The sequence below is a fragment of the Dromaius novaehollandiae genome, chromosome 12 (genome assembly GCF_036370855.1).
Source record: "Dromaius novaehollandiae isolate bDroNov1 chromosome 12, bDroNov1.hap1, whole genome shotgun sequence".
In the NCBI taxonomy this organism is placed as follows: Eukaryota; Metazoa; Chordata; class Aves; order Casuariiformes; family Dromaiidae; genus Dromaius; species Dromaius novaehollandiae.
In genome coordinates, this window is record NC_088109.1 from 3,601,043 (window position 1) to 3,624,437 (window position 23,395).

General features: G+C 44.3%; 1 protein-coding gene across 2 annotated transcripts in view; it reads left to right on the plus strand.

Moving 5' to 3' along the window:
• Positions 1–23,395, plus strand: part of SFMBT1 (Scm like with four mbt domains 1) — an 85,421-nt gene that overhangs the window by 22,864 nt on the left and 39,162 nt on the right. For both annotated transcript variants that reach the window (XM_064518679.1, XM_064518678.1), the window contains one exon: positions 20,347–20,515. In XM_064518679.1, the coding sequence (XP_064374749.1) occupies positions 20,488–20,515 (28 nt within the window). In that variant the 5' untranslated portion in view covers positions 20,347–20,487. The remainder of the gene's footprint in view (positions 1–20,346; positions 20,516–23,395) is intronic.

Consider the following 23,395-nt stretch of genomic DNA (forward strand, 5'->3'; position numbering starts at 1 on the left):
ATGCGCATTATGTGATAGCGAGGGTGATGTGACGCTAAGGGGTTTATAAATAACAGAAGTTATGGAATCTCATTCATCTTTGCTGCTAGGATTGAATGTTGTAGCACGCTGGGACGATGAAGTGTCGAGTAGTTTCCTGTTACCGCTGAAGGAATTAACAAAACGGTCGTTGTTACATCTCGGTCCATAGTACTGGTTTGGCACAAGTCCAGGGTTTACCAGGTTTGATACTGGTGGGAGCAAATAAAGATGAAATGCAGAAACAAATGCAGCAGGAGTTAAAGCCTGCTTACACCAATCAGAGCATGCATCTTTACTGGTGCAAAATTCCCGTGGAGCTGGTGGAAGTCGTGCTGGAATAAGGGTGTTTGGTTGCAATTTACGCTGCTTAGGAAATCCCTCGGGGGGAAACGCTATTTGCTTGAAATACTAGGGACAGGCATTTCATGTGACTGTGTTTTTGTGGTATATGTCGCCACGGGACTTCAGTCCTTAGAAACAGCCGGAGTTTGGTGCATGTGAGGTAGGAAAAGGTTGAGCTGAAGCTTATCACATTATTAGCAGACTTTTCTAGCTTTAAAAAATGGAGCACCTATTTTACTTCCATAACATAATATATGTGGTGTGGAACCACTGGGATAATCAGGTACATTGCACTTAGAAGAGTGGGACAAGATACCATCAGCAAGAAAACTGTTGGGTTTTTTTGTAAATAAGCTGTGTGAGCACCTTCAAATAAATATGTAATGCTTTACTGCGCAACTCAGCAGTCTTTATATGTCTTTCTCTGTATGAATGTGTTGTGACTGTATTTTATAACAACCTCTTTCTGAAATGGTTGGTTTTGTGTCATAATGCAATTTCTTCCCAAAATATTCATCTGGGGCTGCCAGAAGCCAATGTGAAATATGATATCGGTGTTGGTCTCTGTACAGTTATTTCTGTGTGATTGTTCCTGTTTTTATTCTTTGATGGTTCAGGCTCTGTAAAGTTAGTGGTTCGTCTCTATTCTGGAATTTGCCAGATATAACATTTCAGTCCTACAATACAGCCTCTTTTGGAGCAGGTGGCCTCAAAAGGCGAAGAAAAAGGTGAATTAAGGGGTATTCCAGTCATCTAGGTAGGAATAGCTGCATGGAAATGGGATGCAGCTTTGCCACTTCTTCTGCTGATGGGATGAGTTTTTAAACTCCTCTAGTCCTGTGAAATAGGAACTATCAAACATCAAAATAATGTTTACTTACATCTGTTTGTTTGAAACAAGGCATATATAGCAGAGTTAAACATTGAGTTTCTAGGCAAAGTCACTTAACTCTGACATTAGGCAGATGTATGAAATTGCAGGAAAACTGGAGATGTTGAGTGCTGAAATCTTCAGGACAACACAGTTGAAGATGGTAAAAATATACTCTATTATATCCTATAAGAATTGTAGAGCGTTACTGAGCAGAGCTAGTGTTGCTGGTGTTTAATTACATGTTTTCCTTTTTCCGTTCCTGCAGATATGACTTAAGTTTTTTAATTAATAAGTATGGTTCTTGGCTGTGTTTAAAGTTTATTTTTAGCTTGACCTGCTTAGAAAGCATGCCATTTGAAGTGACTTAGTGCTTAGGTGTAAGCTCGTTAAGTTGACCAAGTTTCATTTTTGTGCCGTGTGGATGAGTGCCTGCGAAGCTCTGCCTCCGAAGTGCCTCTCTGCCTGTGCAGTGGGTCCCCTACCAATATTTCAGCACACATTGGTTTTATAGAGCCCAGAGCTGGTCTAACTGTATGTGAAACTACAGCCAAGTTGTATAAAGAGTGTTCACAGATCTTCTAGAAACAGGTAATGGGGACAGTCCAGAAGCAAACGTCTTCGAGATACGTTTCCTCGTTTCATTCTGTGGCTGAGCCCTGAGGAGCTGTAATTCTCGAGGAAAGTCGGACCTTGCCTTTCGAGTTCCTCCTCTTTCTGTAGCGTCAAAGGTTCTCCTGGCACGTGTTGGCAAGAACTTCTGAGGACGTTGGCCATTGCTGCTTGGGTTTCTGTGCTCTCCATGGTTCCTTTCTTGCTTGCAGAGGCATGGTGCAGAAGGGAGATTTTCTGTGGTGCAGACCTGGGGTCAGCCTGATGTCCACTCTTTATGCGCTGAATCCAGAGAGGTGAAGTGGTTATGCGAGTCCCCCTGTTCATGCTCTGTGTTTTTACGTCTCTTTAGAAAACAAAACTCTAAACCCTTTATCTCATCTTCATATCAAATAAGTGCTAGACAGAAATAAAATTCAGGGGGGGAAGGACAGCTCTGGCAAATTACTCTTATTCCACTTCTCCCCCTCATGTTGCCTTTGAAGCAAACTGCCCCTCTTACTCAGTTCCCCTTTTTTTCTCTAAGGAAACTCTCCTTTCCAGGTACCCGTGCTAGGGAGCTGGAAGCTCTCCCATTGCACGCAGGATGCCGAGTACGTTCCCAGCTAGCAGGTTGCCCTAAGGCTGTATAAAACCACACTCCACAGAACCAGTCTGGACCAGAAGAAACCAATAGATTTTTTTTTTTTTCTTTTCAGGAACTGAGTTTTATCACAGTAACCGACATACTAATGATCCAATTTGTAATTAGCTTCAATGAAAATTCAACTTGGTTGTTACTTCGATAATGCAGTCACCTTGATAGCAGCACGCATGGCTTTCTGTGACCCCAAGCTGTGAAGACAGACTGCGGAAAGTTTGAGATAGAACGATAAAAATCATTGAAAGCTAGCAATGTATTAGGCTGTTAGAAATGTTTAGTTTTTATTGTACTAATCAAAGCTGTAGAATATGCGGATATGAATAAGATGTTAGGGATGTTGGTCTCGGAGCCTTTTGTCACGTCGCAGAGGTACTGGGTAATAAACTTGTCTGTCCAAAGTAAAGAAATGCTTTGGGTCCTCAAAGAAATTGGGTATGTGGATCTGGCAGTTGTTGGAAGAACAAGAGGTTTTCTGCTCTTTCTTTTTGCAAAGAGTTTGGCAGAATGAGGAGTTCATAGCTAGCCTGAACTGAATTTTTTTTTCCCCGTATTCTTTAAATCAAGGCAGTGTTCACTTTAACCTTAGAGTGTCCGTAAGTGGGCCTTATAGGACAGGAATATTGAGTGTAAAAAATACGTGCTACTAGAGCCTGCTGTAGGATAGTAAAATAAATTACGAAACCTTTTGATAAAGCATTTGGTTTTGGTGGACTCCACTTCCTTCACGGAAATCTCTAGACTGAGGAGTTAATGCCCGTAAGAGAAAAATTTGTTTCTGGAGGAAATTTTTCTTTCTGAACTATTATCTACTTACTCTTTCTTCTACCTTTTGTTTCTATGGTCCTTAGGTTTAGACCGTTTTACAGTAATTATTTGTACTGACCCCCTGTGTCCCCTCACCCCCCCAAATTTCATGTGTACCTTGGGGAAGGGCCTCATGCCCTTCTTGGGGCTTTTCTTAGAAAATTTAACCTTTTCAAGTGTGATATTTCTTTAGATTTATATGATATATTGCTTCTGCAGTCAGGGAATTGAGTGGTGCTCAAAAATGGTCTTTCTTTTGCTGTCCGAGGACTCTGCTGGAGTTGCTGCTCCGAGCAACACTAAGGACACAACTGCTATTTCCAAAGAATTTTTCAATCTTCACAATCAAAAATGTTGGAAAAAAAAGTTGAAAAAAATTTCAGCAGCGTATTAACTCGCACCGCTGAATGAGCACATGCTGCAGGGAAAGTGCTTGGAAATGCACTTAAAATCCCGTGGTCTGGCAAGAAAGCCTGTGTTTGGAGTCCGCCGTCCTTGAGACTTCAGAATACGGCTTGAATGAGAAAAGCCGCTCATCTCCCTTCTCCTATGCGTTTGCAGCCTGCGGAGTGCAAACCTGTATGGATCCGGCCTCGGTGCCAGCCCTTAGCGCTGCGTTGCCCTGCCAGGCTGCCTGAGCACTGGTTTTTGGGACTGAAGTGCTTTCTTGGTGAGAACGGGACCAAAGCTGCAGCACACACAGTCTCAGAGGTGTTAATTTAGCCTTTCAGCTTGTGAATGTATCTTTTTGATCGGCTTTTTTTCCTCTGAAGAGGCTCTCTTTCTCCTCTGTGGATCCTTATTCCAACATAAAGGCTGGTTCATGGGCTAGATCTGTGATTTGCCCTTATCTCGGAAGCCCTGTTTTCTCTTCCTCTTCCCCTTGTGATTGTTGGCCTTTTAGAGAGCTACAGGTTACGACGTTGTTCTGCTTGGCAGGTGAAGAGCCTTGATGCAGGTGACTGCTGCTATAACCTGATTGTAGATCCTCTGTGTCTTCCCCTTTGCCTTCTTGTCCTGAGCACTTAGACTTTGAAGAAATAACCTGTCCTTCATTGGCAAAGCACCAGTGCTACTGTCCTATTTCTGCCTTGAGTCCAAGAATTAACGTCAGCGAGACTCTGGTGGATACCTCTTGCAGTGCAGGATGCCATTTTTCTGTGGAAAAGAAAGAGCTTGCACAGATAATCTATAGCACAAAGCTAGGAAATAAGTTCTGCAAAATTAAAATTCAGGTGGGGGTTATGCAGATTGCCTTATTTGAATATTTAAATCTTCCATAGCTTTTTGATGACTGCTTTATCATTGTTTTCCATATATATGCAGTGATGCTCATTTACAGCCTTCCCCAATCAGTTATACAGCAAATACCATTGCTATAAATAAAATGTCATTTGCAGGAGACGGAGTTTTGTAAGTTAAATGAGGAAGAAGCATTCCCTTTGAAGAAACGCTAGCTGTGCTCAGTTGGTCAGGATTTTCTCTACGGGGTCATTAAAAGGGGTGGTTGAAACGGATGTGTTTCTCCCTGCATCGTTCCCCTTCCTCCCTAGCAGTGGCCAAGGGGTACTTTTTTTGCTAGTTTTTCAGAAATACTGACTAAAAGGGGAAAAAAAGAAGTCTTGAGATGTTGTTTCATGTTGCAGCTCAGCCAATATGATGTTTAGCTGCTAGAAGAGAGCCATCCTTGGCTGTGCAGTCCCACCTTCCTGTCTTTGCCGTGGCTGCCAGCCTTAATCCTGCAGTCAGCTGTTGCTTCTAACAGAAAACTAATTCTTTTTTTGTTTTATTTTGTTTTTTCCTTAGTCAGACCATGCTTTGTCTGTTTAGTGCTTTTTTCCTTTCTGCACTCTATCTACTAAATAATTCAGAATTGTTGGCCAGGAATTATTTCTGTCTAGTTATTCAGTATCATTCACCTTCACTGTTAGTATTTGAGTAGTGTCAGTAAAGTCAGGCTTGCCACCAGTGGGGGAAAATATACTTATTTTCGCCATTATAATCTGAAGCACCAGTAGGATCTGGCAGAGGCTTCACCGTTTTGGCAGCTCAAACAGGCGTACAGCTGGACCACCGGACTGCTCCTGCTCCTGGTTCTGCCATGGGTTTTCCTGCAACCTCAAAGAGATCCCTTAACCTCTTCTGCAGTTTTAGCATCTGTCGTGTGGGAGTCGTAGATCCTGCCCTCGGTTGTTGAGCTGTGCCCGCATCATTTATAAAGTAACGTACATTAGATCACTTTGAGATGATCCTACTCGTGACTTCTTGCCTTTACAAGCACTATGAAATTTAGTCAGCAACACTGTCTTTGGAAGGTGCTGCGCACCTCACATGGGCGTGCATCTCCACGTGACAAAACTGCAGTTGTTAAAGGAAACCTGTACAACAGACTGCTATCAAAGCAAAGATCTGAGTACCAAACTGAAACTGCAGAGGCTTTTTTTAAGCAGTTGTTAGAGGCTAGGAGATAGGATAACCTCCCCCCAACACTCTTTCTGTTAAGGGATATTTAAATATGCATTGAACAGAGTTGCATTTTGCCTCATCTAGGATTTCTGACTTGAGGTGAAAGTATTTACCCAAATACTTGAGGTGGAAGAAGAGTATATTTAATAAAGAAAGGAATTACAAGGTCTTTTATTCACATTTGGAGACTTGAGCAAGGAGGTGTAGCCTTTGAGATATACACGAGGGACCACAGAGAATATGGTAGAATTGTGGTTTGGTTTTGTTACCCTCCTCCCTGCCATTTCAACAAGTAAATCCCAGTCATGCTTTTGCTCTTAAATTAGAGAAGGTCTGTGAGTAGTCCCATCAGTCTGAGGTGTGGGCAGTGTGTAGGAAACATGCTTTGTGTTGATGCTTGTGGTGGTCTGCTGGGGGAAGGAGAAGAGAACCTCTTCTTATGGAAGAAGTGAAAGGTCCTATTATTTTAATACTCGGTGATACGGGTGCTTTTGTACTGTGCTAGTGATAGACTTTCTGAGGAATTGATAGGTCAGGTTGCAGGAGCTGTGGGAGGGGAGGAAGGGAGTCACTCTTCAGTAATGCTTGGCTCCCAGGCTGACTGGTTGCAGGGCACTGAGAGCTCTCCTTGCGGTAAACTGGTGGCAGAATCACAGAATGGCTGACGTTGGAAGGGACCTCTGGACATCATCCGTCTAGTCCAATCTCCCAGCTCAAGGAGGGTCAGTAGAGCACATTGTCCAGGACCACGTCCAGCCGGGTTTTGAGTATCTCCAAGGATGGAGTCTCCTCAACCTCTCTGGGCAACCTGTTCCAGTGTTCAGCCACCCTCGAGGTGAAGAAGTGTTTTCTTATGTTCGGATGGTATTTCTCGTGTTTCAGTTGGTGCCCATTGGCACCAATTATCCTGTCACTGGGCACCACTGAGAAGACTCTGGCTCCGTCGTCTTTATACCCTCCCATCAGATATTCACATGCATTGATGAGATCCCCCTGAGCCTTCTCTCCTCCAGGCTAAACAGTCCGTGCTCTCTCAGCCTCTCGGTCTACGAGAGATGCTCCAGTGCCTTAATCGTCTTTGTGGCCCTTTGCTGGACTTGCTCCACTACCCCCATGTCCTTCTCTTACTGGGGAGCCCGGCACTGGACACAGCACTCCAGGTGTGGCCTCGCCAGGGCTGAGCAGAGGGGGAGGATCACCTCCCTCACCTGCTGCCAGTGCTCTTCCTAATGCACCCCAGGATACCACTGGCCGCCTTTGCCCCACGGTCAACTTGTCGTCCACCAGGACCCCCAGGTCCTTCTCTGCAGGGCTGCTCTCCAGCAGGTCAGCCCCCAGCCTGGGGAGGAACATCGCTGGTGGAAGGAGGAACGTAGCCTCTCTTCAGGGCCTTTCCTTCTCCAGCGCTGGGGCAGGGCGACTGTGCGGATCGCTGGCTCTGGAGAGAGAAATGGGAGAGAGGGAAGTGTGGAGTGAAGCTTACGGCTGCTATTGCAGATGCTGTGATAGTGCTGGCACCTACTGTTCGCAGTATTATTTGGTAGCGTTCCAGCACGTCTGTAATAATGAGACTTTGCCTCCTACTGTAATGAAACACAGTGAAATTAAGCTACCAAAATAAAAATGTGAGGCATAGGAGGTCCTGAGTGACACTGAACTCTCAAACTTGTTTTTTGGGAACAGACCTGTGGTCCCGACTCTTGACAATTTCTAGTCTCGTTTGGCATCAAGTCCCATCTGAAATGAAAGACTGCTCAGCATCGCTGAAGACAAGGCCTGAGCTCTGAGGGCCTTGCTGATGAGGTGGCTTTGTTGTAGCTTATGTTAAATAAGCGTTGGGTGTGGTTGTCTTTTTTTATTATTATTATTATTCTTTTTAAGTCCTCCCCCCATTTATCACTTCCCAAATGAATTAGCAGATGGGCTCCAGCCCTGGAATTTAGGTTGAGGCTAATTTCTTGATAATAGGTAGTACCAGGTCCTTACTGGTGAAAATGGTACTCTGAACTCAGTGCCTGTGAGTAAGGTAACTTCTTCATGAGGAAAATTGGGTTATGACTTTGTTTTGACCCTCTCAATGTGTTGTGATGAGTGTTTCTGATAAAATGGTGGTATGTTTTATTTGCTTCTGCACCTTTTTCTTTTTTCCCCTCATAATTATGCTTTTTTTCAGTGCCGTTGCTGTTAAAGCAGGTTCTGCCGTTGGTCAGCAGCTTGAGTTACAGTCCAGCTGGCATTAGCATGCTTAAAAACAAATAGGGATCCTTAGTTTAGCTTTTGTTTTTAATGAAAAGGATTTAAATTGAATATAGTACAAAAATTGCAAACTTTGAAACCAAGTATTTTCCACTGTAATTTTCCCTCTATCTTACCAGTATGTGGAAAGTTGATTTAATTGGGTCTTCTCAATTTTCATAACTTTTTTTCTGCCCTCTAAGAAGTATGAGTGAGATGTCATTCCCTTTGTTGCCCCATAACATCACTGCCAATATTTAAAAAATAGAAACCTAAAATTAGACTATTAAGTCTGTTTTTAAACCCAAAGCTAGGCGAATGGTTGTATTTTCGCAAGTGGTGGGCACCAGAGCTGAGAAATACTGGAGTTAGTGCGTGCTCTGGGAAAACCGGATCCGTATCTAGGTGGTGGTAAGTAGCTTTAGCTGCTCCCCGCCTCGGAGGGGAGGGAGGGACGTGTCCGTGGCGTTGAGCAGCGCTTCCTTCGCGGCTCGCAAGCGTTTGAAGTGAGTGCGGGCGGGTGGGATGCGAGTTCCCCTGTGGTGTCTGTTGCTGGTGCTCTGGGGAGGGATGCCTTTGCTGTGTGCAGCTTGTGGTTTCGAAGCTCTTCTCAGAAATAGGTGTAATGTGTTATCTTTCAATGTATCATGCACTATTTCAATGACGTACTCCCACTTGTTTCCTTCCTTTGTCATGTTTTTACATATTAAAAGCATTTTATATATATATATGTATATATCAAAAAACCTTTTTTTTTTTCTTTTTTTTTTTTAAACCATATACTTACAAAGTACCTTCTTTCCCCCTCCACTTCGTCCTGCTTTTATAGTTGCAGTGTCTGGACTGGTGATGTCCTTTAGGTGGTTCACGTCCAGTTTCTCTGGGAGGAGGAGTTTGATTTCAAAAAAGGATTTGGAAAATACTGCAGGTTTTTTCCCTTTACATGACTTGAGCGTTGAGCCGAGTTGAGGGTCCTTCTCAGATCTGATTGAAAGACTTCACGTAACGTATGCGTAGAACATACGAGTCGGCGAAGAGGACTCGTTTGAATAAATTGAGTGTCTTAGCGGTATTAAGGCAGTATTTATTATAACTTGGTTAAGACCACATGGATCTTTGTACTTTATCTGCAGGACTGAAATCCTTTATGCACTGAAATCAGAACAAATCTATCGTTTTCATAGCTGGGCTTTTGCAAACTGCTCCAGCAATTTTCATATTCCAGGCACTTACAAGTGATTTTTTTTTCCTTTGTTAGTTGCCTAAAATATATGTGTAATCAGTGCATTTTTTTGATTTAAAACGACCCTCTCTCACATGCAGGATAGGTGAGTGTTGTATCCCTAATTCCTGTTAAGAGGAATTAAGCTTCCCAGTTGGTGCTTTGTCTTCTGCAGCGCAGCAGTGGAAGTGCTCTTCCTTGAGGCACGGGAAGGGTGTGATCTTCTTCCGACTTCTGAAGCTGTTAGTTGCTGCGAAGCATTTAAACCGTCTGCTTTTCCAGCTGTAGCTCTGCCGGGGTCGCTGCCTCGGTGCTCCAGACTGCGTATCCCCAATCTCGTCCCGGGCTCAGGGTAGTCTCTTGGATAGCATTTGAGTTGGTTCTGTGCATTTATATTTCAAGCTGAAAGAAGAAGACTGATGACAACTCTGACCAAAAAAAGAAAAAAAAAAAAGTTTAATTATTTCATAAGTTTAATTAAAAAGAAAAAACTATTTAAACCGGGACACTGTATCCATCTGTGCAATGTAGTTACTGCGGAGAAGCTAAGAAATCGGGGATTTCAGCGTGCTGCTTGTGGCATGGCGCACCTCGCTCGAAGGTGGCTCAGATCCCGTTCGGAGGGTCCTGTGCTCTGATGCGTTTCGCACCGCTGGTGGTGGTCAGCTGCCGCGTCTCGCGTTGTTTGGCAGCTGTCCCCATCCCGTCATCGTGTCCCGTGGGGTTTGGTACGCAAACATGTTGAGGATTCAGGTGTGGAGGCAGAAGCCACTGCCTTGCCGTTGGAGAGCTCCGTTTCATCTCCCGGTGAGTTACGCTCCGTGTCGCTGCGGGCAGAATATTTACGCGGGCATATTACCCGTCTTTACGTAGAGGGTAATAAGTTGCAAAGCTGACGTCTGGGACTTGGGAGCCACGGCAGTCTCGTGTTCTTCCTTCATCTTTTTATCTCACATGTAGCTTTGGGCAATTGATTTCATGCTATAATATAGGTAATAAAAAGTCTTCAGTGAAAATAGAGCCGTCTGGTCTCTCTGGTTTCTTTATTTGGCCGATAACCCCCAAACGTTCCCGGAGCCCTTATGCTGCGGGAGGTAGATGGAGACAGCGGAGTAACAGCCAAGGCTTCACGTTAAAAAAAGAATAATAATAAAAATATTTCTGGATGACATGACAAACGTAGTTACCATCTTGTTGAAGGATCCAACCAAGCGGTTCTTCTTGGTAGCGCCTATTTGAAGCCAGTTACGAAGACGAGGTGTTGGGGGCCGGCCGGCTGCGCCATGTGCGGCTGTCGAGCTGGTGCTGCCGCGGGGGCCGGGGGGGCTGGGGGGCGGCGCGGGCACGGAGACCGGCGGCGTTAGCTGCCGCTCTGGCGGGGGGACGGCGGGGGATGCCGCCCTGCAAGCGTATTGCGGGGTGCGCACCTGGGTCCTGAAAGCGCCCGCGTGTCGAGCAGCGGTGATTTAAGTGCCTGTGACCAGCTTTGCGCCGTGCCACTGTAACGAGGAGCGAGCGCGTGCTGCAGCGCACTCCACGCTTCCTTCGTCCCGGCAAGTCGTCGTAAACAGCGGCTTTCGTAATAAACTCTTGGGTTATAAAAACGTGTTTATTATTGGAGCGGAGCAGCGCTGCGCGGTCCGTGCAGGCCGCCTCACCTGCCCTCCGGAGGTGTTTGCGGTTGTGACGTTGCCTTGATCCGGACAGCGAGGAACCGGCTCTGCAGCCGCTGGATTGAAGCGGCTCTGCTGCGCTGCGTGCTGCGAGCCCTGGGTGCTGCTGAGGTTGCACCCTGTGTACTTCATAGCAGCTCCTTGGCCCCTTTTGTATTTTCCAGAGCCTTTCTTCAGACGTGAAGCAAGGCAAGGCTGGTGTTCAGCAGATACAGCTCTCTTGAGCAGTCTCAGTGTTACTGTTGCGACAGGAGGAAATGAAACTCTGGGAGTTCGGTTTTACTGCAATAGATGCAACGGTGGCGGCACAGAAATGTGGAGGTGCGACTTAGGAATATTGGTCAGTGAGAGCGGACTGAGGCGATAGAGGGATGCGGTAAGTTGTAACAATTATCTAATTCTGGCAGAAGTTTTTCCTGTGTGTATATATAATCTTTGTGTTCAGCGGCGTTCGTGCACAGAGGCGGTGCAGAAGCTGTCCAGATAAGAGCACTCAAGCCCGCTCTTGGCAGGCCGGAAGATAAAGGGGATTGCAGGAGCCTTGTGCCTTGTCTGCAGGAAAGCTTTCTTTGCAAAGAACTGGAGTTGGCTGTTCAGGAGAACACAGTTTTTGTCCTTGCAAGGACAAAAAAAGTAGGTTGCAACGAGTAGAGACTTTGTAGAAAGAGATGAGAGGAGTTGACATTTCCCAAGTTCAGGCAGTGCGAGTCTGAAAGAGGAGTGGGTATGAACATGTGTTTTCTTTTAAATGCTTTTAATGAAATAAAGACTTCACTTGGGTTGGTGGTTAGTTACTTCTCTTGCTGTTCTTGGACAGAACGTATCTATACAAGGCCTCATCTCCAGCCCGAGCTGTCGAGTAAAGGTGGATCACCAGTGTGGGGCACCTATGGCCTCTTACCAAGGAACAAAATTGTGTGGTTTGACTGTAGGAGACAGGTGAGGGTTGGAGGCCTGATAGAACAGTAAATGCTGAAAGACTGGATTTGATCGCAGGGTCGTTAGTCTAGTGACTGCAAAAACATGGAAACCTAGCTACCACTGTTACTTATTTTTTAAATACTGGAGTAATACAGGAAGTTTTTGCTTTTGTGTTGGAGCATCAAAGATGACCTAAAGAAAATGTTGGTGATTATAGCTGTAATAAAGGCCAATTCTATGATCTGTCTATCTTTAAGTCATTACAGAAGCAGGCAAATATGCTCCTGTTCGCAGACCTGCTCTTCCATACATGTGTGTATTAAAACATGCTTTAAAGACCTGGAAGCCAACTGAAAGTTTCTGTTCTCTAGGTTGAACAGTATAGTTTCTTCTGTAGCTGTGACTTTAAATAATGAAATTAATACAGTTGGTATTACTTTGTTATAAAAGCATCAAACTTCACTTTGCCTAGCCATAGTCTACTTTCTGGGCCTTACGGTCTTCGAAAGATCAAGTGTGAGCTACCAGTGCTGAGGCAAGGGATCACTGGCAGATGCTGGCTAGCTTTGACAGGAGAGAAAACTGAAATTGTTTTTTGCTGGTTGCAGGACTGCACTTAAAAAAGGCCTGAAAAAGTGGGAGTCCAGAATAAATTGGAGATTGGGAAGTCTTTCACTTTGTGTTTCATTTGTGGAGGGCCAAATATTAAGAAAGCATATGCATGTAAAATACACACTCTGTACATACGATTGAAAATTATGAAATGGCGTAAGTGTTATCCAGGCTTGCAACTATTAATGATGAAACAAGAGAAAAGTAAATTGCAAGTTCTTAAACCCTATCCTGACTCCTAAAAGGATTTGAGAAGCAGAAGCTTTCCCAAAATATGGGTTCTGAAGGTGCCTTCTTGGAGAAGTAGGACCTCCGAGGTGGGTTCAAGCAGGGAGAATGACAGCAGGGCGGAACAAGAGAGAAGAAAAGCATAGAAGTAGGTTTGCACGATACTCTGCTTCCCAAGAAAATAACTTGGTGTTACGGCCAGCCTCTGTGAAAGCTGCACGCTGCCCTTCTGGTGTCGCAGATCCAGAAGAACAGCGAATGGACGGTTAGGGAAGCAGTGCTCGTGGCTGTCGAATCCCAAGATGCCTGAGGAGCAAGTGCTGGACTCTGCCAGTTTGGCAGGTTAGACCGAGAGGCTGTTTTTATTCCTCCCGTGCGCTTGAACAGTCTGGACGGAGTAGAAATGTCTTGGGTGAGGGTGCAGAGAGCAAGCGACATGAGCGTTCGCGGCTTGCACTCTCCAGGGTTGCAGGGCAGCTGTGTGGGATCACATCTTCTGTCGTCGCAGATGTTGAGGTTTCATAGACTGAATCTTGTTCTGAGCATTCATTTGTTTTTGCCTCTTTTTTCAGTCCTGGCTTCAAGGATGGGGGTTTTTGAATAATCCCCAATACCTCACCCTGTGCCCTGATAGAGAAGGTTGCTGATTTGTTATGGCAGGTAATTAGCAGCATCCATTTACTGAGCTGGCAGCAGCGTCTAACCAAAGTCTTTGCTGCTTTCCACTAAAAGGATATGGTTGTTTTCAGGAAAAGGATATGGTGGTTTTCAGGAAACATACTGACTCCTAATGTGGGTTGTATTTTTTTTAAGCATTTCTGTGTTTGTCAAGGTTTTGTTACAAGAGAGCGGCTGCAGCTTGCTGTGGTTGATAGCTTAAAAGTTGGTTTTCTCCAGTGCTGTGGATTTGGGTTCTAGTTGACAAATTTGCTTACTGGGTTTCTTATTTTTTTTAATGTGAAAGCTACTAATAGTAGTCCAAGCTACTGTGATACAAAACCTCCCTGGCAGACCTGTAATCGATCTCATAAAACTGTTTACGAGGAATCAAGAACGGCACGCTCTCAGCAGACCGAAAGTAAAGCTGGCTCCTACGCCAGATGATCTCCTGCACTGGGTTCCCTTTGTGCTCTAGAATTTTTTTTAAATAAATTCTGCTGCTTAAGTATAAGGCTGAAAGGAGATCAATTGTTTCAGGGGAAACCCTTCAAATAAAAGGCGTCATCCTAGAAGATCCTCTCCGTTTTTCCGCTTTTGCATATCGGTGACCAGCTGACAGAGGCTGGGTCGCTCTGGGTGGAGCCTTTTTGTCCTTGCAGAGGGTGGGAATGTGTTTTCCAAAGGCCTGACGCTCTCCGACTCGCTTATCTCCCAGCGTAGAGGATCCCGTGCAGCTGCCTTTGGGCTCGCTTAGATCTGCTCGTGCGTTGATAAGGCGCGGGGTGCCCAGGCGCCTGCAAATCTTGGTTAGCAGCATCCCCCCTCGCTCGGCTCCGCCGCTCTCGTCTGCTCCCGGCAAAATGGGCAGCGGATGCCTGCGTTCATGATGTAGGTTAGGGAAAAGGTTAAAGAAGTGCTTCAAGTTGTCTTTCCCAGGCTGTGGAGAAGAAGAGAGCAAGTTAGCCCTGGACCTGGATGCCGCGTAGCCACAGTCCATGCGTGGCAGCGAGGGAAATTGGGCTCGAAGGTCTGTGCAGATGCTTTCCAGAGGTTCACCGCAGCGGTGAGACTGGGTCCACTGGTGTGTAGGGCTCTCGTAGTCGGCTCCCTGTAAAGGAACAGCCTCTCCTTCCAGCTAATTTGTCGTATGAGTTATAGATTTTAAATGCAGAAAAGCTTTTATGATGAACTTGTGCATTAGTAGGATGAATCAGGGATATTCACTAAAAGGGTCAGTATGTTAAAATATATGAGGAAACGTGGGAAATAATGGCTGTTTCCTATGTATAACTGTGCACTGAGAAGTGATTGCTGCTTCTGCTATGTCTGTACCTGTTTTGTGCTTCCTCTTGTTTTTTCTGAATGCTTTTCAGGCAGAAGATGCTTTTGTCCTGAGCAGTTTTTCTTGCTGAAATGTCAACAAGAATATCTGCTGCAAGACACCAGACCTCATTAGAAGGTGCGCTGAGGAGGGCACTGTTAGAGCCCTGACCACGAGTCTCACAATATGGGATTTGTTACAGAAAGCCTTGAGATGAAGTGCTTGTGCTTTTTCCCCTCAAAGGGAACCCGTAATTAGTATTTCCTTAGAGTGACAACGCACGTGTGTGTGTGTGAATGGGCACAGGCATCAGGAGGACATGTACCTCCTCTCCTCCTCCTCCAGAGTATGGTCCAAGGATAATAAAATGGATTTTTACCTTTCCTCGCTGCTTGGATGGTCTCCCTGTTTGGCGGCAGGGTTGTAGGTGTCAGGCTCTGAAGACCCTGGTGGTCGCCCCCCTCTTCTGCCAGACCTATGCCAAGTGATGCCTTAGATGATAGGCAAAAGGGGTTTTTAAAGAGATTTTTGTTGGATGGCTTTGAATGCAAGAATTTGATGAAACCCAATCCTTTCTGTAGCTCCTTCCCAAAGCGGCCGTTAGGGCTAGGGTGGGCTGTGCTCTTGTGTTTCTGACAGAAGTCTAATACTTCTACTGACGCTGCAAACCAGGAGAGCAGTGGTGATGCTCGTGATTGCTTCAGTGCAGGGAATTGAGCTGGTCAAGGAAAGCTTTTCTTTTTTTCTTGTACGTTTTGTTTTCTGCTGGCTTAGCTTCCCAACAGGCTCAACTGAGAGTTGCAAGGAGCAGCTCCGGTGCAAGGGAGGAGATGGGGTTCAGTGGCGAGGGGAGACTAGCTGCGGACCCATCGATGGCATCCCGCCATAGACCCTGTCTGGTAGCGTAACTTAAGGCTCTCGACTTTCCTGCACAAACAGCAGACGTTTCCAACTTTTATCTCATGTCCCTGTGGTCTCCTGCTCCTTTGTTTTAAAATATTAAGCCTCAGACACCAGCTGATTTACTTTAATTCAACATACAACTCGTTTGATTTCTTTTCATATTCAAGTGAGCCATCTGGCTTTAATGAACTGTAACTGTTTTTAATGCTGCTTCCAGTTGTTAAGGTCTGAATATTTCATGTGCCAAAAGAAGGTTTGAAATGCAGAAGTGAGGCTGAAGGGTCCAAAATGTTTCCAGATCAGCTCTGCTCCATCAGTACTTCTGTGTCCTCTGCCAAGTGCCAGTCAGATTTATCAGAGGTAATCTTTGGGGGGCCCCGCTTGAAGCAGCAGACGTGGCTGCTGCTGTTTGCAGGTGCTCTCAGTTTTGTGTGCCTAAAACACCAGTGCTGCGTAGGAAATCCTGAATAACTACCCAAACTTAACTCAGGCAGAATTTGAATCGACTTCAAGAGGAGTGGCAGGTATTTGGCATCTTTTAAGCAAATAGCCTCTTCGTTTGCGTGCATGTGCATGCACGTGCGAAAACATTTCCATGTTGCAAAAAGAGATGAAGTTGGTTTTACGTGATCTAGTTTAGTTATAGACATTATTTGAGAGCTGGATACCATAAATTGAAAGTATCTTAATTGCAGTTAATTTCTGAGGTACTTTGCCAGGGCAAGACTGTTAGAAACTAGTGGTATATCCCAAAATTTGTTGAACTACAAGCTTCACTCCGTTTCCCAGTGTTGCCTTTGCTTTGGCTTAGCAGAATGACACTTGATAGACTTATAATAGGCCATTACCAAGACATATTTTGATTAATGCTAAAAGGCACTTTGTTGCTTTGGCGTTTGCTGTTTGCCAAGCATCGTGCGGGTTCCCAGTGACATAATCTTCCAGCACTACTGCATACAGGATAAAATAAATACAAGTATAGATTGTGGGTCTGTCTACAGAAGGAGACAGTCTCTAGAAAGGTAGGTTGCTTTAGCTTACCTTAGGCTAGTTTGTTCTGAGAGCATGGAAAAATGACGTATGGAGCTATAGAGGTAGGTAAGGTGGTACCTATGATTAATTTGTCATTAACTTTCTCATCGAGACAGACGTTAACTGCGAGTTAACTTGTGACCCTGGTAGGTACGTGCTGAGCACAGGCTTTCTGCTGTAGAGAATTGCTTAGAAGCAGCATAGGAGAAATGGGCAGCTGAGCTGAGTATTCCTGAAACTGTAATAAATAAAATCTTGCATCTTCTGCCTGGTAGGTTTTTGTGGCATTAAGCTATCATTCAAGAGGAGCTCTTAATGAGATATGAAACCGTACCACTCGTGTGGGTTTTTAGTCCTGGGGTGGTAATGAACATTTTAAAACTGATAGTATTTTTATGAGGTCGTACTTTGGAACTTGTGCAGCACTGAGTGGTGATTTATCTTTACCTCTGTTAAAGTTTATTGTTTTTATTTGTGAACGGAAATAGCACAGTTTCATGCAGGAGAGTTCTCAGCCAGGCTTTGCAATGCTTTCAACTGCACTTCACTAAAACTTATGCCAAAAACTGTAGATCAGTCTAGAGTACTGCTTCTGCCTTTCGTTTTCGGTGGAAGTTCAGCTGGAGTTAGACCTGGGTGGTGGTGCCTCCTAGCAAGGCTGGATGCTCCGCGGTGATTCCTGGGACGCAAACATGGGCAGCATGCCACAGTTAGTATTTTACGACTACATCATGGAGATTTTCCACCAAAGGGAATTAGAGTACTTGGAGAGCGCGGGGTTTTTTGGTTGGTGGTTCTGATTTGTATTTAAATAAAAGCTAGCCAAGTTCTCCGTGTCGAAACGGTGGGTGCCCTCCGATTAACTCGCTTCGCCTGCAGACCCTGCGAGCCTCGAGATACTGCTATCAGTGGGGACAGTTAGGCTCCGCTTTCCTGTCCCCGTCACACACGTCTGCCCTGTCCCTTGTGCCGGGGGCCTGATTCTGCTAAGCCCGCTAGGCTACTGAAGAAGCGGGCAGAAGCAGCCAGTCTCCCACCTGAACTTCACTCTAATAGAACTGTTTCTCCAAAATACTCCTATTTTTAATAAATAGACAGATTTTCCACGGAAAAAAACATGTTGTTAGAGTTTTTTGGACCAGCTGTACTTGACAGTCTGCTCGCTCGAGTTGCGATACGGCTGAAAGTGCAGCCTGCATAGAGGCGCTTGCAGTCTGCGCTCGGTCGTATGGATGGAAAATCCTCTCTCGGCGGGAGAGGAGGGCTGCAGCCCCCGTGAGTCACGTGGGATTTTCCTGCGTCCAGGCCCGTTAAACCTTCCGAAGAGGGATGCTAGGTGCACCTTTGAAAGCAGCAGCATCTTGGAGAATCTCCCTCGCTAATTTATGATACTGATTTCGAGGTAAAATTTGGTGTTTCCATCTGCCAGACAACTCCTGTTTCTTACAGGAGCCTAGATTTGTCCATATAGGAAAATATTTCAAATACATTTTTTAGCCTTGAACAAATTTAAGGACCCCCCCCCCCCACAAAACATCTCTAAGGATTATCAGGTAGTCCTCATTGACACTACAGGTCTACAAAACTCAAAAAATTTTAAGACGCTGCAAATGTCCAGGGCTTCCCTCTTTTAAACCATGGCTTCTGCTCATGCGTTAGATGAGAAATGCAGCCTTCATTTTTTTATGACTTTTAGTCCTCTGCTTTATTTCTAATACCGTGTTTAAAAAGAAAAACAAGCTGCTACCCAGGCATTCAACGGGAATGCAAAGGGCTTTTGAATGATACCTTTTTTTTTTTAAGCATTTTTTAAGTAAACAGTTTTGTTTTCAAGGCTGAGAGAGAGGGCGTTGTTTTGCCTGGTGTGATATTAATGAAAAGAATCTTTTCTTCAGGTTTTTATTTACTATACAACTTGCTTTAGTGGAGAATTCGGCAAGAGGAAAACCACTTGCAGCATTTGGCCCCCGACCAGTGTTGTCAGACGGTTGTGTGCGTGTTGGATTCTGCAAGCAGGCCCACGTCTGCGTTGAGCTCAACGCGTTCAAGCCTGCGCCAGGGCTTTGGGGGCAAAAATACCTGAGAACTGGTGGGCTTATCCTGGAGCTAGGCTGCCTCAGGTTCTGCCGGCACTAAAGAAATGCTGATTTCAGTCGCTTGTAGGAGTCACGGGTGTTTGTTGCTTATGGGTGAGGTTCCAACACTAAATTGTGGGCTTAATGGCTTGAAGGCTATGGCTTCTCCATGCAAAATGTTTAGGAGCACGTTTCTGCCACCTGCAGCTTTTTTGTCTGTTTTTGTGTTTTGTTTTGTTTTTTTTAAAAAGGGTTATTTTTGCCTGATAAACCTTCAGCTCACACAACAGTAAAGCACTCCGTGTAGGGGTGTGTGTGTGTGTGTGTGTGTGTGTGCGTGTGTGTGTAATAAAGCTGGAAAGCAAACAGCTTCGGGGCGTTTTTTTAGATGTGCTGGTCTCAGCTTCTATGCAGGGCCGTAGCTTCTGGATCAGGGTAGCAGAATGAGATGCTAAATGCTTCAAGCACCCACGTTTACATGAGCTGTCTCTTGGTAGGGTGGGTTTGGCATAGCAGACTGCAAAATGTTCTTGTCCGACTGCCTCCACAGCCATCTTGGGCACTATTGGCAGAGCAGAGCACTAGAGGGTGAGCAGGGGCCCTGTCCCTTGGAGATGAGAGCAAACTTAAGGAGTTCGAGTGGAAGGACTAGAGAGATGACTGGTTAAATCTTAGGGTGAGCTGGAGTTATATAATTTGCTCAGTTTTTCTCATGCCACAGAACTGCGATAGTTCTGGTGTGTCGTAGCTGGGGCAGTCTTCTGCTCCGCTGTTGTACAGGACTGCTTCTCCTTGAGCCCTTGCTGCTGGTCAGGTCAATATAGGCATTTCTGAAGTGCACAGAATGACATGACTGTTTTCATGTTCAATAACTTAAAACATGTATTATCAGGTAAAATGCATTAAAGTGAACTTCCATAGGAATGTCAATAAAACTCAGAAAATTTTAAATAGCCTGGTAAAGGATTCTAAAATGAAACGAAAATAAGGTATGTATCTAGGTGCAGAGAGTATCGATTGTTTTTTCAGCTTGCATAAGACACAGCGTTTTGGTAATAGATGAGCTCCTCTTTCACAGCGGAGCAGTGTCACTGCTATCCCCAAGTCCTGGGGAGGTGCTGAAACAATAGCTCGCTGCTGAGCTGTCCGCAATCTAGTAAGTCTAAACTGTATATATATATTTAAACTTGTTTTATAACAATACAAGGCCAGCGCTGCAAATCCCTTGAAGGCTCGTGAAAAGCAGATTGCTAAAATATTAAAACCCAACAGGCTGGACAGACGTTTGGTAAGGGCCCTTTGCCAGCATCAGCTTAGCTTTCTTGACTTTTGACATTTTCATTGATCCAGGTGAAATAAGAACTTCGTTCTCGTTCTGTCTTGTTCCTAAGCCACGACTTGGCTACTTCCCTGCTTTTTAGCCTTGTGCAGGGTCGAAGGAACTTTTGAGAGGGGTGAGTTTGTTCGGGGGCAGGAGAGATGTTGGCAGTAGGTTCTGTAACTAACTGCTTTAGGAATTTCCATTCCAGAGGCGGTTTTTGGTCTGCTGATGGGGGTATGTGTGTACAGTAGCTAAAAGTAAATAAACGCAATATGGTGTCCTTGTTTGCTTTAAAGCTTTTGGCTTATTGCTGGAGAATAATATTTGTAATGTATCAAAGAATAGTTAGTATCAGATAATGATTTTCTTAATTTTTTTTTTCAGGTTTGTTTTCAGCAACCGTTCTTGAATGTCCTCACTGTCGATAGGACTGAAGGTGGGAGACAACTCATGACCGCCAAACCGTGACAGGCGTGGGTTGCGCTGCTTCTGGCTGCTTAGAAGAATCCCTGGGCCACTGTGGAGATGAATGGAGAACAGCAGTATGACGCAGGTAATACGCCAGCTGGCTTCCAGGGCTACAGCTTCTCCACACGTTTGGCAATTGAGATGGGACCGAGATGAGTACAGTACACGTTTTGTACAGCAAGTGTCTTGTGCTCTGCACTGTACAAGAAGCTCAAATTTCTCTTGCTGTGGGTTGGATTCTGACTGCCTGGCTTAGAAGAAAAATCTGACCCACCTTAGTAACTGCGTTTTTAAGAAGCCCCTTCAGGATGCGAGTATGATATGAGCTTATGAAAATCTCAGTGGCTTTATAACTATTATTTTGAGACATTTGCCTGTCAAAATAGTTAATATTATCTTGTTCTGTGCTTACATGCCTTCATCTGGTTCTTAATATTTTGATGAAGTTGTGGTGCTGGATTAAAATGTCAGATAACTGAAGCTGTTTGGTTCCACTGTAGTCTGTCCGGTTCTTCTGATGAGCCTTGCTGTCCACCTGGGCTTGAGGCACCAGCTTCTGAACTGCTGCAGAGTGCTAATTATGATAAATTAGCTCAGATTTTGGTTCACCTTGAAACACCAGTCTGAAGAGAGTGTCTGTGCCTGGGATGGTTGGGGACACTAGCAGCTTTCTGAAACAGAGCCCTTAAATTTTATGCTTGTTTTGAAGATAGGGATCATCTATATTTCTGACTTTGCCTACCATGCTTTGCTCCTTTTCCTTGACAGAGTCCCTATCCACAGTGTTTGTACAGTTAAGTAGTAGTAAATTTTTATTTGTAGTTATCAGTATAAACCATTGGATTAAAATTTTATCTGAGTATTACTTTCTTTTGGTAACTCTCCAACAAGCAGCACTTCTCATAGGACAGTTTGCTATTGGTAGTTTTTGATTTGATGGAAGTCAGATTGCTCTCTGTTACTGAGAAAATGTTAAACAAATTTAGTCTACAGGGCTCTTGGCAGAATACTGTCATGTCATCTGCTATCTGATGCTGAAATACGCCTTCTGGTAACCAATCATTCAGGTTGTTGTCAACCTTATATCCTCAAATAAGCAAAAAAAAAAGCCATATACACAAGTATGCAGAATTTCTCCAGGCATGTGCAAATCCAGTTTGTTTTGCTACTGGAAAGTGTTAACTTCTGTCATCTAGTATAAGAAAGGGAAAAGGGTTTGGGCAGCTGAGAAAACCTGTAGGTAGGTCTATACATGGTAAGCAACAGGGTGTTCACAGCACATTCCTCTCTACTAAAACCTTTATTGAATTTTTTTTCCATCTTCCTTTAAAAATAGCAGAAGTCATACAATCTTCTATATGTGCTATGAAGAGTTTGCTGTTTTCTTGAGATAACTCAGCAGTTATTTTCCTGGACATCCTTTTTGTGTCTGGTTTCAGTACAGGTGGTTATAAAAAGCGAACAGTTACTTAGGAGAGCTACACTTGCTGAGTTCATCACTAGTTTCAGAAAATGCTAACCATGTAAACATGTGCATGTTGGTTTAGTTTTTGCACCCTCTTTCTCATACCATTTTGCTATAGAGCTTTAAATTAGACCAGTCCCAACTAATTTACATTGTGATTAGGTCTTAGACCACTACTGAAAAATTCCCTTCATGTTCTTTAACTGGCGTAATTTTTCCAGTTCATGATTTTTAGCAGTCTTTTGGCAATTCCCCTCCCTTTTTTGTGTTTATCTACTGGAGCGCCCCTGAATAAGAGAGCGCGAACAACGGCCAGGATTGTCAGCTGCGATGCTCCCCTGCACTACAAGTGAGAACAACAGCTTTTATTCTTGTCACAGTCTTTTTCAGCTGCCGGAATTGCAACATGTCTTTATTTATTTATGGCCTTGCAGCTGGTATAGAGGGAAAAGATTAACTGTTATTAAAATCAGATTGAAATATGTCTAAGTTTCCTGGTGAGGAACCTTTAGGTTAGCCTTAATTGAAGGTCTTGCAGACTTTGGTGTGATGTATTTAAATGTCCAAAATGACAGTCTTCAAAGTAAATCACATTAAAGTTGCATGAAAGTTACTGGCAGTGAGAATTTAACTTGAGTCCAAGGATCAAAACAAAGTCTGGTGTAAACTGCTTCCATTGCAGGTATTTTTAAGGACAAACGTAGTCATATTTCACTACTTTCTCATGTCGAAATGGTGCAGTTCAGTATTGTTTCTCTTCGTGTATGTGTCTGAGAGCAACGTACCATATTTCGTGGTGAGATTCAGAATGGAAGAGCTAGTGTTGAAAAAAACGCTAGTAGAAGTAGTGGTAAAAGGGAAGTGATACATTTATCTCGGAAATTTTTAATATTCTTACAGACAATTTTCTCGCCTCCAGAGTGAATAAACACTCTCCGCAGAAGCTCTGTAGGACACTTCTCAGGTTTTACTTGAGAAAATCTAGTTGTTTGCTTTGAAAGCTTTATTGAGAAGAGCTCATTATATGCTGAGGCCCCAGAGCTGAGAATCCCATCTGGTTTCTGTCCTGGCCTTTGCCAAAGTTGTGCTTTGCCACTGAACTAACCTATGTCTCAACCATCCTGTCCGATACAGAGAAAATATGTCTCTTTAGGTAGAAGAAACCTGAATTCATTTAGGACTTGTAAGTAATTGAGGATATGGAGAGAAGGAGAGAACATACATATCTGTACACGTCTAGCGTTGTATTAGTAAATTGTGCTTTAGGATTAAATGGGTTAAATATGTTTTTGCTTGTTGGCATCTGTTATATTAATCTGCAAGTTTTCTCACAATAGCCATCAATTGTTAGCACAAATGTACATAAAAGGTTTTGCTGAGTCGTCTGAATTCAGACTGATTAGTATGTTTAATACAGACATACGGGCCCTCTGGAAGGCAGACTCAATTAAACTGGTCCTCTGTGTATCCCAGTATCTGCCAGCCTGCAAGAGCAGCGCC